The 19818-nt window shown below is 43.2% G+C and overlaps 1 protein-coding gene across 2 annotated transcripts in view; it reads right to left on the reverse strand.

The window, feature by feature from the left end:
• exoc6b (exocyst complex component 6B) overlaps positions 1-19519 on the reverse strand; it is a 154493-nt gene extending 134974 nt beyond the window's left edge. The window contains exons 1-6 of one of the 2 annotated variants that reach the window (XM_049569380.1): positions 19306-19519; positions 4291-4456; positions 4065-4112; positions 3884-3974; positions 1498-1543; positions 396-600 (exon numbers count right to left, since the gene is read on the reverse strand). In XM_049569380.1, the coding sequence (XP_049425337.1) occupies positions 396-600; positions 1498-1543; positions 3884-3974; positions 4065-4112; positions 4291-4456; positions 19306-19394 (645 nt within the window). In that variant the 5' untranslated portion in view covers positions 19395-19519. The remainder of the gene's footprint in view (positions 1-395; positions 601-1497; positions 1544-3883; positions 3975-4064; positions 4113-4290; positions 4457-19305) is intronic. The other variant, XM_049569381.1, reaches the window with a different exon arrangement.
• Positions 19520-19818: the final 299 nt, after the last annotated feature.

Raw genomic sequence — 19818 nt, forward strand, 5'->3', positions numbered from 1 at the left:
CAGACCATCGCAGTTGTGATTTTCACGACTAGCACCCACGTTTTGTAAGCAGCAAGTGTGCTTGCACCCATCTGTGAGCCTGGGGTCCTAAATTGAGGTGTGGTCAGGTGCATCCCTGGAACATTGCTATTCTGAGGCAGCATGACACAAAGAAAAATAGTCTATAGTCAGAAATGTGAACGTAGCAGAGAGCAGAGCACAGCTGCCGAATTTCCCCATGGGACCGTAAAGTATTTTAAAAAAAATGCATAGAATAAAAAAATTAAGAAAACACAATAACTTAGGTTCTTCTGCTCAGATTCTGATCCTTTTTCGAACTGCTTATCACAAGTCTGAAATGCTAAATCGGTAAAGTACTCTTTTACCTATACATGTTGTCATGCATATTGGCGTACCTGCTTGATGGCGGTCTCCCCGATCTTGTCAGAGTGTTTCCGGATGCTCTCCAGGAAGTCTCTCAGCTGCGTCATGGCCGTATCGCGAATCTGTGTCCTCAGTTTGGGGATGTTTTCTGCCATGATGGCGCAGAACCGGTACTGACCCGCCCTGGGAAGACACGTGTGCTCCAGCTGCTCCAACGTCCGCAGTGCCGGGTAGTACCTAACACACACACATGTTTTCAGTCATACTGATTTCTTACGAACCTGATTTAAACTTCAGGTGAATATCAAACTTGACCAGTGCCAGATTTGCTTAGTTTGGAGTTTAATGCCAGCCTCCCCGACCTTAAACCTGAGTTCCTGGTTACGAGAAGAAACACCGAACAGACACACAGCAATCAAACAATGTCCTGGCTATCAGATGCATGACTGAAGACAAGTAGAAACACAAACACACACATACACAGATAGAAATACACTCAGATACACCTCAGGGATCTTTGGCATTACAATATCCCCCAAACACTTCACTCCACTGCATCTCTTTCTCGAGGAGCAGTCGCTGTTGGCTGACCTCTCGCTGCTCTCTGCGAGCCCAGCAGCCGCAGGACACAGAGAAGTAGAAAAACACACAAACAAACGACAAATTTATGACGAACCAGACTCCTGTCTGCAGGTCAGGCGGAGGGCAGGGAGGGAAAAAGACAGAGTGAAGTGACTGTGGTCCCTATTTCAAGCGCTCTGGCTCCATCTAGTGGTCAAAGTGCACCATTTACTATTACTATTCAAATGCATTTCAAAAAGAGATGCTTAATGGAAAGCATGTTTAAGCATCAGTATATATTAATCAGATGTCTGTGACATCTCAGGACAATACTCTTAAACTTTTCGTGGCTCTCTATTAATAGTACATATCCTATTAAGCCTGTTGCTTGCTGTCACTAAGACTTGCGGACTAAAAGGAAACGTAATACACTGGGCTAGTAAAAGGGACTGGCAATTAACTGGGACTAGGCTTTTAATTGCAGTTTTACGATACCTACAATTTTGACACTCAAACTAAAAGATGTGCATTGAAAATTAAGATGTAACCCAAAAAACTGAATCAGTGACATACCTTTTGGCCCTCATCTGCTCCTGAAGTCTGCTGTACATCTCCAGGACTGGAATAAGCAACGAGAGAGGAAGCAAACAACAGTTAATTTCATTTAACAACAGGGGCGACCCAGTAGGAGTTAGGAATGCACCGATCCGATATCTGGATCGAATATCGGCCCCAATATCATCAAAATAGATGGATCGGGTATCGGAAAATGCAACCTATACCTGAGGCGATCCTTTCCCTTTAAATCTGTTGCAACGTGAGCTACATCATACGTCATGAAGCGAAGGAGAGAATCTGCTGTGTGGAGGTATTTCACACTGCTGTTACACAATTGACCTATGGCTAAGTCCCGCCCTCAAACGTGATGAGCCAATCACAGTGTGTATAGCCATTCCCATACACTCGGACATTCTCTGCCTGGACGTCCATTGAAATGCATTACAGAAAGTCAGTTTTGTTCGGTTTTATGAGCTTTTTCTGAGATTTGAAGTTTAAAAATGGTCAAACGGTGTGCTTGGGGTACATGCAACTCCGATTTTTTACACTTTCCTAAACCACATCTCAACCGAGAAAAGTGTCTCCTTTAGATAAAGTTGTGTGGTAACGTTAGACCACAACATCAACTCAACGTGAATAAGATTAACAATGATGTCTACATCTGTTCTAAGGTAAGTCAACATTGTGTTTGAGGCAACATATTGTCACTTTGCTGGAAAGAAATATAAAGTTATCTTTAACATCTCTAGCTAACGTTAGCTAAAGTTAGCCTAACGTTAGCTCCTAGCTGCGTTGTTCATCATGTCACCTTGTTTGCTGGGAGTTCATTAGCCTATTTTGTTCTAGTTTTGTACTTTGGTGATGGTACATCATTGTTAGCTGTTGTCCAAAGGGCTCTAGTTAAGCTAACGTTAACTTCTGGAGCTTAGCTTCATTAACTTATCTGTAATGGCAGAGATAACAAAGGTTGGCAAACGTTATGCTGAATGATTCAGTGTAAATACTGTAGCACCAAACTAACGGAGAGACACTCTTGGTAAAGATGGTAAAAAGGCCGTTATCCTTTTCTCATATTCTGAGCCAAAAACCTTAACTTCAGTGGCACTTTAACTTGTTGTCTTTGATGGCGACGGCAACGAGATGCGGTTCACAAGCGTACACTGTGACCTGTAAATTTTGGCTTGTAATTTAAGCTTTTCATCGACCTTCTCAACAATAAAATGATGAATATATCCCTCCAATGCGTAGTTTAGTCCCTTTTGGTTACTTCTCAATGACATCTGATCGTTATGTCCCCAAAAATCATCAATTGCCTCCTGCGAAATGCCATGTACTGTGACACCTGCCATAGCGCAACTGAATGTTGATAGTTTGTCTGAGTGGGTGGAGGGGGGCGTGGCTCAGCCATAGGTCAACTGTTTATTTTTGTTCAATAAATAGTTCATCATTTCATTAATCTGTTTCATCTTGTTTCATTTTATCTTAGGAAAGAAGTATGTAGTCACCAATGCCTGATGCCTCTAGTCTTTTCTGTTCTACATGTAAAGTTATATAACTGTTTAGGTCAACCATGGTATCGGATCAGTATCGGGTATCGGCTGATACTCAAAGCCACAGCATCGGGATCAGTATCAAAACTGAAAAGGATCGGTGCATCTCTAGTATAGCAGGAGTAAAGGCCTTTACGAACTGGGGATGTGACAACACAAAAATGTAGAATACTCATCTGAAAATGTTTCGCATCAAAACTACTGATACCAGCAGTGACGCAAACTTGCAACAACCGGCAGGATCCTATTGACCCAGAGTGGTGTCTGGCAGTCTGTGCTAAGTTGCTGTACAGTCTGTAATGCCTGGTTCACACTACACAACATTTTTGTCTGTTCCGACGGTCACTTTGTCATCCCCGTTCGTCTTTCACGATGTGTGTGATGCCATCAGGTTATTCTTGTCCTATTTTTATTACTTTTACTGTTATTCCAGTCACTGTGTCTGTTCATGTCTCAGCCGAAATGTTATGGTAGTAACGTAAAAAGTGCCACCAGATGACAGGAAATATATCTAAAGCGCTGTACGCAAACACGCAAGTCACTGAATCCTCCACAGCAAGTTCCTGCAAATGTTTCACAATAAAAATCTGTTTAGAAAATGAAGGGATTCTCTCAACCGAAGTTATGAGGGGCTTTTAATTTGAAACAGATACAGGAAGTGTTGAAGTTGAAATGATGGCGTAATGCATTAACTTTATCAAGGCAAACGGGAGCGGATAAAAATACAGAGGAAATAATAAATAACAGCCCATTTATAACGTAGTCTGTTTCAGATGAAGCTGATAGCCTCTGCAGTTGTGGTAAGTAAAAGCCACACTGTGCATCTCATGCTCATATTTAGTTTGTGTTACCTGGCAGACAGTGTGTCAGTTTGTCTATGGTGGTAGCGATGTTCCTCTGCTGCACTCGGCACTGTTGCAGCTCCTCCATAGAGGTTATGATCTGAAAAGAGAAGGCAGAGAGAGCAGCATTAGTTAAGAATTCTCCAAAAACAAGTCCTGATTGGACAGTACAGAGATCTGTGAAGCTTACCTCTTTGCCATCATCCTGAAGACGCCTGTTGGTCTCAGTCACCTGACTCTGGGAGACAAAAACAACGAGAACACGAGAGAAAACTATAAAGAATCAAAGTCATCTGTTTTTACCTTCAGTTTGTCCTTAAATATTAAATTAAAACCTCCACGATTCTCTTGATATTATAACAAGTCTCTGCATTTATGTCCATGTGTTTATTTCCACCATCCCCGTCCCTCCTTACTTTCAGTTTCTGCGCCTCCCCTCGCACTTTGAGCAGCTCTGTGATGGAGTCGACGAACCCCTGGAAGTGATGGTTACACATCTTCTCGATCTCTCGGTCGTGGTTTCTGATGCGTGCGTCCAGCTTCTCCATGAAGAGGCCATGTTCCCGACCATCGTACACCGACCTGGACAAAACAAAGAGAAGACAGCAGGTGAGAAAGGTCAAAGTCTAAGATGACTTTCGACTTGAATTTTTATTTTAACCCTTGCTAGCTGCTTTTTTCCTCCTGGATTTTTTGATAATACAGCGAAACCACCAAATATTTGCTTTTCTGCACAAGAAAACTTTTTAAAACACAACAGTGATGCTTTGCTAAATGTTTAGAAAGAACTGCTTCACTTCTACATGGCCTGAAGACTTTAACGTGCCATCAAGTGAAACATTAAAAGTCCAAATTTATCCACATTTCTACGTGTTACAAGCAACCTTGTTGGATATTCGAAACATCTCAAAAGACACAAAAGCCAGTAATTACTTCTAAAACTTAAATGCTCTGCAAGTAAAAGAGAAAAGGAGGAGGAGGGAAGAACAGGAGACAGAGGTGTGGTGGGAGGATCCAGCTGTAGAATGGCTGCACCCACATGATGCATCCATTAGGGGGCATTATTGTATTGCTCTTCAGCATCACTCTGCTCTATTCCTCCACACAGTCACTGCTGGGAGCTGCTGGGAACTACCAACCGCTTTTATTTTGGGCAGTAGGCTAGTTTCCACTTTAATGCTTTGCATAAGAGCATGTCAACAACAAGGGAAATACTGTGTCTCAATTCTATACTGCATACAATAATAGAACATGGTTCTCTGCTGGAAAACGGTGGATTGTCCGATCTGGATTGGGAGAGACTTACTTCCTCAAGGGAAGGAGTTTAAGTATCTTGGGGCCTTGCTCACGAGTGAGGGTAGAATGGAGCGTGAGATGGATTGAAAGGTTTGGTGCAGTGATGTGGATGCGCCAGACTGTCGTGGTGAAGAGGGAGCTGAGCCCAAAGGCAAAGCTTTCAATTTCCTGGTCCATCTACGTCCCAACCCTCACCTATTGTCATGAGCTCTGGGTAGTGACCAAAAGAATGAGACTGCGGATACAAGCAGCCAAAATGAGTTTCCTCCTTGGGGTGTCTGGGCTCAGCCTTAGAGATAGGGTAAGGAGCATCTGGAGGGAGCATTACGGATATTAGCATATCCTTCTCCGAAATTTGAACCAACAACTGTCCTGTTCTGGAGATGTTTTTGTGTGTGTGTGTTTCAGCCTCCAGCAGGCTTTAGGACACCAACACAACAGTCACAGCGAGAGGCTTCATCAGGACTTTTCCTGCCTCGAGGCGGTCCAACAAAGTGCTGCTGTCACCCGACTAAAAGCAGAGTTATAAACACACTGAGTTAAAGTGAGTGAGACAGGAGCAAACAAGCGCTGATTGCACGCAGTGAAAATCAATCTGTGCTTTCAGCTCTTTTTCAGACTACAAGTGTGCCAGTTAAGAGTAAAGCGTGCTGGTTTTATTGTGCAGTGGTCACATGTTGACATATTGAGATGGGCAACATGATCTAATATGTACTGGAGCTGCAGCTAAACAGTATTATTCCATTATCAATTAATCTGACAATTATTTTCTCGACCAACTTTCAGTCTGGTGTATTAACTGACAGAAAATGACGAGTTACTCATAATTCCCCACAGCCAAAGGGTGACATCTTATAGCTAACTGTCTTGTTTGGTGCAAAAATACCCCAAAATATTCACTATATTTCTCTGCTTTTGTTCCCGAAATGTGATGTTGAACAATGGCCAGAAAAGAGTTTTATGCGGATTATTGTGATGTCACAGTGAAGCTGACCTTTGACCTTTAGGATGTAAAATGTCATCATTTTATCCTATTACACATTTGTGCAAAGTTTTGTCATAATCAGTGTATAAATTCTTAAGTTCTGGCCATAAAGTATTTTGCAAGGTCACGGTGACCTTTGACTATCAATTTCTAATCATTCATCCTTGAGTCCAAGTGGACGTTTGTGTCAAATCTGAAGAAATTCTCTCTAGGCGTTGTTTAGATATCGCGTTCACAATAATGAGACAGATGAGGTCATGGTGATATTGACCTTTGATCTATCACCACCAAAACCTAATCTGTTCATCGCTGAGTCCAAGTGGAGGTCTGTGTCAAATCTGACGAAATTCTCTCTAGGCGTTGTTTCGATACCACGTTCACAAGAATGAGACAGATGAGGTCATGGCGATATTAGCCTTTGATCTCAGACCACCAAAACCTTATACGTTCATCGCTGAGTCCAAGTGGACGTTTGTGCCAAATTTGAAGAAAGCCTCAAGGCCTTCTTGAGATATCCCGTTCACAAGAATGAGACAGATGAGGTCATGGTGATATTGACCTTTGATCTATCACCACCAAAACCTTAGCCATTCATCGCTGAGTCCAAGTGGACGTTTGTGTCAAATCTGAAGAATTCTCTCTAGGTGTTGTTTAGATATCGCTTTCACAAGAATGGGACAAACGAGGTCATGGTGATATTGACCTTTGATCTATGACCACCAAAACCTTATCCGTTCATCGCTGAGTCCAAGTGGACATTTGTGCCAAATTTGAAGAAAGCCTCAAGGCCTTCTTGAGTTATCACATTCACAAGGATGAGAAGCACGGACAGACACATGGACAACCTGAAAAACATAATGCCTCCGGCCACAGCTGTCGCCAGCACCAAGGCATAAAAACTGTTCCATGGCATGTCTGTCTGTTGGTGAAAACACCATGACGTTACCACTAAGCTGAATTTAAACACTGTAATAAAATATGTCTCCTTTCAAACAAGTTATTTAACTGATCTCATGTGTGCACAGATGTAGAAAAAAAAACAGTGGGTATTCTTGTGTTTGAGTGCTCTATATAATAGTGATCACAGTCCTTCCTGTGTTCTTTCCCTTCTAATAACAGCACACACAAACACACACACACCTGTGTATGTCTTGAATCCCCCACCCTTCCTCCTGTTGACCAGGAAATGCCCGACTTGTACAATAGAGAGCAGGTCTGACGCCACAGAGGGCTTTCTTTAGACACACACACACACACTGAACTACAAGAATACTTGTGTGGTTGCTTGTATGTTCACAAAGGGTCATCGTCTGTACAACCTCTGCCCTCGACAAACATCGTAAAGTCAATAGCTTATAAAATAAACACAGAAATGACATCATAAGTAAGTGAATGAATGAGGATGTCCACTTATAATTATACTTCATGTCTAAATGATAAGAGGGAGCTTATCAGTCAGGAAACAGCAATAACGTGCCAGCTGTTAGTTATGGCTCAAACTATAATCCAGATTAGTTTTATCGATACTTGGATCAAAGTTACAATCCTACTACGACATCATAAGCAGCAGCAGAGACGCATTCTCCTGTGAAGTCTCCAAACAATAGCTCTTTCCTGACAGTGTGTACGAGTTGAGCTGTGCATGTGTGTGTTAGCAGTGGCTGGTTTCACTCCCGCAGTGCCTGGTACCGTCCGCCACAGAGAGGTGAGGAGGAGCGTGCTCGACTTCTCTGCTCATCTGTACATGTCACTACAGTACGTGTCTAATGTTGCACAAAGGTAGGACGTTTCTATTTCTGTGGATAAACAAAAAAAATCTGACACAAAAAATTGCTTATTTAGTTTAATTTTTCTCTGTTTGCTTTTCACAAAAAGTCACAAAGGCAATATTACAAGGTCGTACCAAGTAAGGGACTGCTCTTTATTTATCAGAGGAGAGAGGTGGCTGGGGGTGTGACTTTTTGTTTGATCATCCCCAAAGCTACAATTATTCTTCCGTGAGCCTCCCAGAGTGACTGGCCGAAAATGCATGACCTTCCCTCCCCTATAAATTAGGTCGCAATCACACCAGGATAGTTCGGGGGACTCGGTTCGACTGGGCAAGGAATGCCCAATAATTTGACACCTTCATTTGGTTCGGTTCACTTTCACACTGCACTAAACTGCCTGGATAACGTCACAGAGTTGCAACAGCTGTTTGTTTGGGGGCGGTATTGCCCAAAACGACCACTGACCAGGAAGAAAAAAAGCATGAGGAAGAAGAAAACCCAGCTCATCGATTGGCCAGGACCCAAAACGGGTATCCATCCCCTTCAGCTGGCTTGGTCACCACAAAAACACCAAACACCAAAATGCACTGCGCTCTACGTCACTTCCTCTCTTTGGTTCACTTCCTCTCTTTGGTTCACTTGCTCTCTTGTGTTCACTGGATAGTCCGTTTGCATTTCCCATTGTAAGCGAACCGCACCAAGTGAACCGAGACCCCAAGTTTTCAAGCGGACCAGGGTTGGCTCGTTTGGTGCGCACCAGAGTTCCAATGGTGTTCATACCACTTCAAGCGAACCAAACTATCCGTGGAAGCGGACCAGGGTTCATTCAAAGCAGACCTAATAGCGCCAGTGCTTAACTTACTCTTTGATGTTTCAGAGTTAAAAGTAAAAAATTAAAGACGAAAACCTGGAGTTGAAAAAAGCCTTGGTGTTTCACTCTTGTTGCGCATGCCTGTTTTTTTTTTTTTAAGATTTTTATTTTTTCTGACAGAAGTGTTCGTCACACATGATGTGTCCAAGAACTAGATCTATCCCTGACAAAGAATTTTCCTAGTCCACCAACAGTCATCATTTAGGGGCATTAGTCGACGCATTGCCCGCATGTTTACGATATTCATATGGTAATATTAATATTGTAAAATAAAGCTACTTCCATGTTTCAGATGATACGTCATGTTTGTAGTCGACCAATGAAGATGAGTTTACATATCACCTTGGGTTCGTCCTTCATCTTCTGAAAATGATCCCACACTTTGGATTTCCTGCCCAATATGTTATTAACTAGCCTGTGGAATAACCGCAGGCACCAGCCCTGGAAATTAACCGGACTCCTCCTAATAGAGTTTTACGCTTGTTGGGTTTTTTTTCTGCGACTAAGCAACCAATGAAATCTTTCTGACAACCGTTCGGTCAACTACTAGGGGCCAGCCCTACCGAGGACTGTCGGAAATTTGAAAATCCAACAATAATTTCTTTTATTACAGTTTCTGGCTATACATATGGTGTAATTTTAGAGTAATTTTAAAAGAAAACATGCGTTCCAAACCTGCCCAAATTGATTTATATAAAAATCAGCAGTAAAAGAAAAACAAAATACAACCATTTAAATTTGTCGCCCCTTGCCTCAGCCAAAATGAAAACCATAAGTCCCTCTCTAGTGCCTAAAAAAAATCTTTTGACACGACTCCCTTTTTTTGCACAACCACCTCCCCCCTTATAAATAACAAACAGTCCCTAACATTTCTGCATCACTTTCTTTAACACTGCTCAAAGCTGAATTGGCAGGATCACTGGAGAGAAGGAACACGAGGAAAAGATGGCGGCCGGCTGGACAGATCTGGGGAACTAAAAGTTCGAAAGCAGGGAGCAGCGACACGAAGAGGCTCAAGAAAGCTGCTCTGAGTTATGACATCATTGTAAACAGCTGCCTGCGTGTGTGTGTGTGTGTGTGTGTGTGTGTGTGTGTGTGTGTGTGTGTGTGTGAGCTCGACAGCTGGCTAAATAGGATCTTAACCCATTTAAGATGAGCACACCAACCCCTGAGTGTGCATGAATTAATGTGTGTGTGTGTGTTGGTGTGTCTTCCCAGCTACAGACTGATGACTCAGCAGGGTGTGTGTGGGCTGTAACAAGGTTGTGGCAAGTTACTCCCTACAGACACACACACACACACACACCCACACGCAGTCCTGCAGAACTACGAGGGCCATGCTAAATGTCTGATATGTGAGATTATTTCACCCAGAGCTCTGCAACATGGCCAACACCAAAATCATAATCCTATTAGAGGTATTTATATTATCATTCATTATAATTAACCTATGTGGCTGAACCCCAATTATATCTACCACGAGCTGCTGCCCTCTGGTAGGAGATTTACAGTGCCTCATTGTAGACTGAACAGAGGTCTCAGTCAGCTGCATTTGGCAGGAAGTTCATCAAAACAAAGATGGAGGCACCAGAGAAAGAAATCGGATATGCCCCATTGGCGTTTAAATCAAACATCTGGACTTATTTGGGATTTTTTTTTAACATGGAAGGAACCTCCTGCAAAATGCAGCACAATAATGTAACAGACAACACTTCTAACATGGGTGCTGCCATTCAGTCAGCGGGAAAGCAGCAGGCCAAGCAAAGCACCCCAGACGTCCCTCTCCCCAGCGATGCTTTCCAGTTTCTCCTGGGGGACCCCAAGGTGTTTCCAGGCCAGATGATCTGGATTGGGTTCTGGGTCTGCCCGGGGGCCTCCTACCAGTAGGACGTGCCTGAAACAGCTCCAACGGGAGGCTTCCAGGAGGCATCCTGATCAGATGCCTGAACCACCTCAGCTGACCCCTTTCGACCCGAAGGAGCAGCGGCTCTACTCCGAGCTCACTCCAGATGTCCGAGCTCCTTACCCTATCTCTAAGGCTGAGCCCAGACACCCCACGATCTCATTCTTTCGGTCACTACCCAGAGCTCATGACCATAGATGAGGGTTGGGACGTAGATGGACAAGTAAATCGAAAGCTTTGCCTTCCGGCTCAGCTCCCTCTTCACCACGACGGTCCGGTGCAGCGCTCACATCACTCCTGAAGCTGCACCAAACCACCTATCCATCTCACACTCCATTCTACCCTAACTCGTGAACAAGACCCCAAGATACTTGAACTCCCTCGCTTGGGGCAGTAACTCTCTCCCAACCCAGTGGGGACAATCCCCCGGTTTCCGGCAGAGAACCATGGCCTCAGATTTGGAGTGTGTGGACTCGGCTGCAAACCGCCCCAGTGCATGCTGAAGGTCACGGTGTGCTGAAGCCAACAGAACCACATCGTCTACAAAAAGCAGAGGTGCAATTCTGAGGTCCTGAGGTCCCCAAACCGGACCCCTTCCGATCCTGTCCGTGAATCTCACAAACAGGATCGGTGACAAGGGACAACCCTGGCGAAGTTTGAATTTTGTGCATGCAAACATAGTGACTGACACCACATGTGACAGATGTGAGGAACATTGCATCAGAAAATTGGCGAGGAACCTGGTCACAAGCATGAATGAACACTAGAAACGGACAACACCAGACCAAAACCAGTCACAGCAATGACTGGGACAGGGTTAAAGCTCACTGAGCAGGAGTCAGTGAATGGCTGAAGGAAGATCAAGGGGGGCATCCACATCAGATGTGAATGAATGTGTCGGACTGACTGTCTGACGTTGCCATCCCTGCTGACGTAGAGAAAAGACGACTACCACAACATCAAAAATGATCCCTCAGCCGGTCTACTATTTTCTGACGTTTATGTCATGGCCACAAGGGGAAGAAACACAGACTGCGTTTATTTTTCCTCAGTTTAACTCATGGTTGGCGTACTCTCACCAGCCGATGGAGCCAGCCTCAGTACTGTTGCTATGGTTACCTCCAGTTTAATAAACCTTATGCACTGATTTAAACTGTGGTTTAACTGTCCAGTGGAACGTCTGTTAATGAGCACCCGAAAGCCAATCAGAAACGAGCATTTTCCATGGCCATATAGTACAAAAACCACACATACACACACACAGGTCCCCTGTCATTGATGAAGAAACTCTCCAGCTGCATGCTGTTAAACACAGGGTGGAGCTCTCTCTCACACACACACACACACACACAGACACACACACACACACACACACACACACACACAGACATACACACACACAGGGAGAGCTGTATAGCTATTGACAGGGCTTCTCGCTGCTTGCAGCAACACGACTGTGGGCGACTGATTAGGCGACGTCACAAACAGCACACCTTGGAATGAGCTCACACAAAACACAGATAAGAAACATGGGCGGTTGTGACATATTCAGCTATTTGTGAAGCAGCACACACTGAGTTCAAGTCACTGCAACATCCCATAAACACACAAACATTCTTGCAGCACAAACTCACACATTTCTGCATTCATACAATTTTGATTTTAGATTTTTTGCCTTGATATTTTTATTGTTTTGTCTTGTTTTTTGCTCGATTGTTCTATTTTTCATTCTCTGAATTAAGAACAATTGCTTTACTTTCTTACTTCCAACATGTAACACAAGAAAACATTTAAAAAAACACACATTAAAGAATCTGCAACCAATTATTTTTTCATGTGTTCAAGTTCATGTTTGTCATTCCAACAATAAGAAGTACAGCTTAAAGGGTAACTTTGGTCATTTTCAACCTCAACTCTATTATCCCATGTTTTTGTGTGTTAGTGACTGAAGGGAACAAATATTTTTGAAACTGGTCCAGTGCTGAGTGAGAGCGCTGCAGCTGGCAGCTGGGAAACAGGCCACAGTGTAATCCCCAAGGGCAACCGAGCACTGTCAATGTGCATCCACTAAAAAGTGTTGCAGATTATTATAAGTGTCTGACAACATCATGGAAAGGAGCCCTCCAGAAACAGACCTTTATGTTAGATAGTAAGATCATTTTTGTTTAACCAGAATCAAACAGAATTTTAGCATGTATAGAGCCAGTATATTTTCACATTTAATTGGGGAAATTAAGGGCCGTTTCATAGAGGACGCACGCGACGCCAGCAACACACTTCCTTTCATAGTCAACACATTGAACACAAGCAACGCGGGCGACACTTGAAATGCAATACATCGCTCGCGCAATAGGGGGTAGCAGAGTCACCGGTACATTATGGGTATCAGACCGGGTGATATTCAGATCAAAATGGCGTGCATTCTGATGCTACTTTTGAATCGGCGGCGGCAAAAAAGTCACACAAAACGTAAGGGTAGGCCTAGTCTGAGTGGGCGGAAGTTTGCTGCATAGATCAGCCTCTCATTGGGCGGAACGAGCGACCTGCTGAAGTCCTGCCCTACCACCCCCGGTTGTATAACAGTTTTCAACCTTCAACACGTCCTCCTAACTTTTGCAGTGTTTGATCTTGCAGGGATGTAGCCATTTTTCTGCCATGGTTCGCATCCTGTAGACGATATTTTTGTGGGCGTCTTACATCAAAACCTGTTTCACCCCGGCAATATTTCTGCAAGCGCACCGTTGCTGTGGCACCGCCAAGAACGACTGTGATTGGTTGAAAGAAATAAAAAAAAAAAAAAAAAAAGCCGGGCGTTTTTTCCTCCAATCTTAAAGTGAGAGTCGGCCCAGCCACACCTTTCTTTTCTTGAGAAAGGTTGGTGAGCGAGACTAGGATAGGCCTAGAAGGTGGTTTATCCGTCCTCTGAATTGCAGCAGAGATGACGATGGCACTAGAAGTGTCACATAAATGGGGGTGTGCCCGTACGAGTTCGCAAAGTTTTTCCTCCACGCCCGCCATATTTCATGCCTGCTTCTTCTGTGAATAACAAATAGTGGTTAATTTCAAGTACGTCACTTGCATTATCACCCCCACTGGCAAAGCATGGTATTACACGCATCGCTGCGTCACATATCAAAAAAATGGACGACACATTTTGAGACCCAAGCACGCATCATGGTGGCCAATGCGTCTCAATGTGTCACAGTGCGTTCGCGTCTGCGTGCCTTTGCATCGACTATGAAACGGCCCTAAGGGTTCATTTCTAAACCACACACACACAAACATGGACACAGAGCTCACTGAAATTGAAGAGACATTCATTTCTCCTTTCCGTTATGTTGTCGGATAATTATACTAACAATCCGTTGACGTTGTTTGACACTGTCTGAATGCCCTCTTTTTTAATATGGCGCGCGCTCACGGGCTGCAGGCAGGTCAGTCCTAGCTTCATACTGGAGAAATGTCAAATATTGAACATCCTATCACTCATTTAGACAAAAGTATATCGGAAAATACTATCTAAAATCTACTTCCTGGCACCTTTTCCTCGAAATTTTGCAGAACCTCGATGACAGTGGCTACTCTTAAGCCTCCCGAGCTAGTTAGCTATGGATACCCAACCCAAAAAAGTAAAAGTCTTGGAATAAAATAAAGTGTTTACCAGTGCGTGGACAGATTTGCTTTCACTGCCAGCTCTGCAAAGTTAAAGCACCAATTAATTATAAAAAGTGCCCTGCACAGTCACCACCTTGTGGTAAAACACATTAATGAATGCTTATTTAGACCATTAGTATCAGCTAATTTAGACTTAATAGGCCATGTTACCTTCACTATAAGGCTCAAATATGTTTTGCAGCTCCACACAGATTTCTTTTAATTAATTTTGGTCAAAATAATAGATTAATATACAGTGCATCATGTGCAACTGTGCTTCATATTTACCTAACTGCATCTGTTTCGTACACTTGTTTGCAGTTTTGCTGCGTAAGTACTGTTCTAGACACAGACTGGTCTTCTCCTGTTGCAGGGATACTGCTGAAAACCGCTCCGTCATGGGCTGTCCATCTTTCTAATCTCTCAGCGATGTCACTCTTTCATCACTCTTGTTTTTATAACCACAACTGCCCTGTGATCACCAGCGTCTCTGCCCTCAAACTGCTCCTCTGTGTTTATGTGAACCGTAATGCGAGTCTCAGGATAATTGCTGCTGGAACGAGAACTGAGGAGCAGAGTTAGACTCAAAGAGGGGAGGATGAAAACAGAGGAGCACAGAGACAGACACAAATCCTCTGACTGATTATTGTTGCTCCTGATATTCTGGATATTTCCAATCCTCTGCTAAATATTTGATGTTTACAATAGACAGGTGTAAATAAATGCTGATAACTCCACAGGAATTTAAACTCATCTCCAAACTGCATATTTTTTGGTGACTATCCAAACTTATTACTGAGTGAAATCTCATTAGTTTAATTTCTCTGGCTGTGCGCAGCAGTAAACAAAAATACACTATAAAAATATCCACAGAGAAACACATGGCTTTAGGTGAATGTTTGTAACCTGAGGGAGTTAGCTGACTGATCAGTCCTGCTCCTGTCACATCTCAGAGTTATTCTGCTGTCAGAGAGGAATGCTGCAGCCAGCCTCGACCTGCACACTGCTGCTGCTGGAGAACACACTATGACACACCCCTCCAACTCTCGCTGCCAACCTGTTTATCCCTTTGAAGAGTCTTGGTCCCGGGAAAGTCACTATGAGTTGGATGGAATATTAGAATCCTTATGCTTGAAAATATGACTTCATTATTGCAGCTCTACCAATAAATGTAAGCTTATATCAGACAGATTTATTCTGTAGATGCTTCGGTTCAAATGAGACTAAATCATGTCAGTTTTTAAACCATGACCAAGCCCAAAATGTTAGCATTTGCTGCGTATTTTTCTTGAAGACTTGCAGCCCCTACCGGCCGCTTACAGAAGTATTTCACCGCTGGAAAGATGGTCGTTTTGCTGATATCTAACAACTCATTTGGCGATAACTGATACCAATACATCTACTCTTTTCTACCAAATTCTAGGGATCATCAAGTCTCTTCTTCTCTGCTGGGCGATATGGACAAAAATTCATATCTCGGTATTTACAGGCTGACTGGCTCTACGTGATATATGTCTCGGTATCTTCTATGAAATGGGCTACACGTTTTCAACTACAAGTCAAAGCCACATGTGAGATGTCACAAGAAGTTTTATAAAAACAGAGTGTGATCAAAATAAAATGCAAAGACAGGGATTTATTCCCGTTTGAAAATATGTAACAGTTACACCTCCAAAACACTAGTCGGCGGTGCAGTGCTGTAAAATTTAGTTGATTCAAAACACACATTAAACAAACACACATTAAACACACATTAAACACACATTAAATATGGCTTTATAGAGACAGTTTCAAACACAAGTACACAAATCAGCTTCACTATAACTCGCAGCATTTACAGACAAACACTTGTCTTTATCTGGACACATTTTCCCCACAAATACAACACGCTAATGTTTTTAGCACAAGCCTATGGCATTTTACATTGTATAAATTAACCTAGTGGCTAGCGGACTTTTCCTCTACTCATATAAAACCAGGGACAACAGCAACATTTAACAAAGGTAACGTTACAAAATTTGGCTCCATTACAACTCACAAGGTTCACTGACAAAACAACTGTCTTATACGAAACATGTTTTCCAAACAAATACAACATGCTAACCGCCGTAACCTGACGTGTACCTCCCCAGAGACGTAACTACACATCTCGATGACAAATGTAAGCTGAAACCTCAGTGGAAACAAAGCTTTTATTTACTTTAATTTCACAGATAAGAAACAATGAATTGTGAAGACAATAAAGCCTCCATAAAAATAGCATTTTAAGTCTTGTGTGTGATTTATGAGCAGAGGAAAAGTCTGCTAGCTGCTAGGCTAATTTATACAATGTAAAATGCCATAGGCTTGTGCTAAAAACATTAGCATGTTGTATTTGTGGGGAAAATGTGTCCAGATAAAGACAAGTGTTTGTCTGTGAATGCTGCAAGTTATAGTGAAGCTGATTTGTGTACTTGTGTTTGAAATTGTCTCTATTAAGCCATGTTTACTGTGTGATTAATGTGTGATTTGAATCAACTAAACTTTACAGCACTTCACAGACACCTCCACCGTGCTCTGGAGGTGTAACTGCAGAGTGACACACACACACACCACCGCACAAGTATAAATGCTCACAACGGCGTAGGACACACGCGTGCAGCTACAACTTGGGTCTGCCGCACAAGTATTAATCCCTCTTTCCTCATACATACACACACGACTAAATGCATGATCCCTTTCAAACTTACGCCTGGCAGAGATAATAAACCTGCAGATTATTTACTCTATCAATAATCTCTCTATCAGGCCAAAACCCAGAGATTTTTTACCACCAAAGAAGACTGAGAAACTGGAAAATTTTCTCGTTTAAGGAGCTGGATTATCCAAATTATACCAATTAACTTCCTGCTGATCGACTAATCCATTAATTGACTTATCATTTCAGCTCTGAATTAAAACATCTTACACACACACACACACAGTAATGCATACTGCATAAAGGCACATATATTACAGAAAAATTAAGTGACTTTTTTTCATTTCCAGTCAATCTTGTAAGACTTATGACAGGGCACCACCTGCCGATATGTCACTCATTATTCCCAGCTACTAGTTAAGTCAACAAGTTGCCTTGACACACTGATAAATTAAAGGAAAAGGCAACAAACAACAACATTTTTATCTGTGTGGAACATGAGCTTAAAATAACAGGAATTACAAAACATCTACAGTTTATGGGACAACAGATAAAAATAGCACCAGAAAGGAAACTGTTTATAGGCACTGTCTCTCATCCAAATATATGTTTTGCAGCTAACAGCCTTCATCATCTGATATATCTGCCTATTAAAACCCTCTTTTAAACAACACTATGGTTAAATATAGCCGATGATGTAGCTGACAGCTCCAAACATAGACTGTGCTATTATACTTGAAGTGTGCGACTGTTCTCTGGAAACACTGAGACTCACCCTGACAGAAACAGGAAGCTGGAAGAGGTGAAACATCACACACTCATGCTGCCTGTGTTGCTCACCATGGCACTGGGCGCCACACAAACACACTCAGAGGAGAATGTGGCAGCCAGAGGTGTCACACAAAGTTGTCAAGTCGTGTTGCAGCTGGATCAGTTAACACACACTCACACACACACTTCTCTGGAATTGCTGGCCTCCCATCAGGCACAGTAATTGGCCTAAATAACAAGCGTAAATAGGTGTTACTATGATCCGACACACTGGGGACAAGAAGACATCACACACACACTTTTTACAAGCCCAGTTCCTCTGGTGCATTTCCCTGTTCATTCACTACCTATTTCCGTTTTGGACAATCAGTTCAAAGACAACTAGCCAAGGACGCAGATTATTCTGAGAGAGCGTGCCATTTTTAGAAAACACGCTTCAATAAAACATGTTTTTTTAAGTGGTAACTCAGATAAAATAAACACCAATGAAGGTTCATTTAAAGGACACAAAACAAACTGCAAACCAGGCTGCGTCCTGTCCTGATTTTCGGGAGTCTGACTGACATATAAAACATCTTCACATGAAAGCTGAGCACCAAAAACAGGGCTGTGACCCACTTCAGGTCCAGCTGAAGTCATGCTGCATCCTCCCCACTAATGGGATGTGAAACCATGTAGCCTGGCACAAACCCCAAAACTGAACAGAAAAGTCTTTCAGTCTGTAAGTGCACTTTCCACTAAATGATTACAGCAACAGTCTAAACACATGACACACACCAACCAGTGGCTCTCTGTGTGTGTGTGTGTGTGTGTGTGTGTGTGTGTGTGTGTGTTATCACCCTAAATTAACCCCAGGAGCTGTGGGGCTCATTCATTGTATACACACACACACACACACACACACAGACACAGAGGTAGGGCTGTGACAGAGCTGCTGCACTTGACACTCCTTGATATATCTTGTAGCTGCTGCTAACCACTTAGCAGCCGGCTAACTGACAATAACTAGCAACTAAAGCTCCTTCTGGATAAGTTGGCCGACTTGGGCGACAGACACAGGAGCAATTTAACAAACAGGGGGCGCTTAGAAACCAGAAGCAACCTCGGCTCCCATTGTGAGCTGTGACACCAGTGAGCAGAATGTCAATTAGTTAGCTAAGTTAGCTTGTGCTAGCTTAAGTTGCTCAAACGCTTCTGGGTAAGTTGACAAACTTTGAGGGCGAAGCTAAAAGGAAAATGTCGGGTTAAATCCGTGTAAGAGTCAGGACAAACGCTGCGGGGTTATACACAAGTGTCCTTAATGTGAATTAGCTTGTTTTTGTGTTTGCTAAAGTTAGCCGGCTAGCTGTCCGATAATGGACACACGCACGTTAAAGTTTTGAGCAAGCTCCCGGAGTCTCGGAGGAGTTGCTAACTTGATGCTAATCACAGCTAGCCGCTGTCCCCGACGCCGAGCTGCGCTCACGGGGGGCACACCGGGGCTGGCAGCCGGGGGAGTGACTCACCGGAGGGTCGGCCCGATGCAGTTGGTGTCCGTGCTCTCGATCTCCCGCAGGATGCGTTCGTGTTCGGCGGCTGTCTCCACACTCGCCATCCTGCATGTTGCTGTGGACGGGTCCGAGCTGAGCTGAGCTGAGCTGAGCCGAGCTGAGCCGAGCGGACTGGCTGCGCTCTCCGTGCGTCATGCAGGAGGAACCAGAGGGTTGGCTCGATGTTTGCACAGAGCAGCCCGAGTGAGCGGGGTTTACCTGGCTGGAAGAGGGACGTGAATGTGTCATTAATGTGTACACAGTTATAAACACCTGCATAATGTTATTTGTCACATTGGCTGCACCTAATGTCCCCAACAAGTCTGTTGAATAAATAAATACTGAGAGTTTGAGCTGTTAAATTAATTTCAAACAAAAAAAGTTTCAATTTAGACCTTTTTAAATCGTTTAATGTTATTTAATCCATCACTTTTATTGTTCTTATTTTACATCAAAAAATGCAGCATGTTTATAGGTAAACAACCTCCC

The sequence above is a fragment of the Epinephelus fuscoguttatus genome, linkage group LG23 (assembly GCF_011397635.1).
Source record: "Epinephelus fuscoguttatus linkage group LG23, E.fuscoguttatus.final_Chr_v1".
Taxonomy (NCBI): domain Eukaryota; kingdom Metazoa; phylum Chordata; class Actinopteri; order Perciformes; family Serranidae; genus Epinephelus; species Epinephelus fuscoguttatus.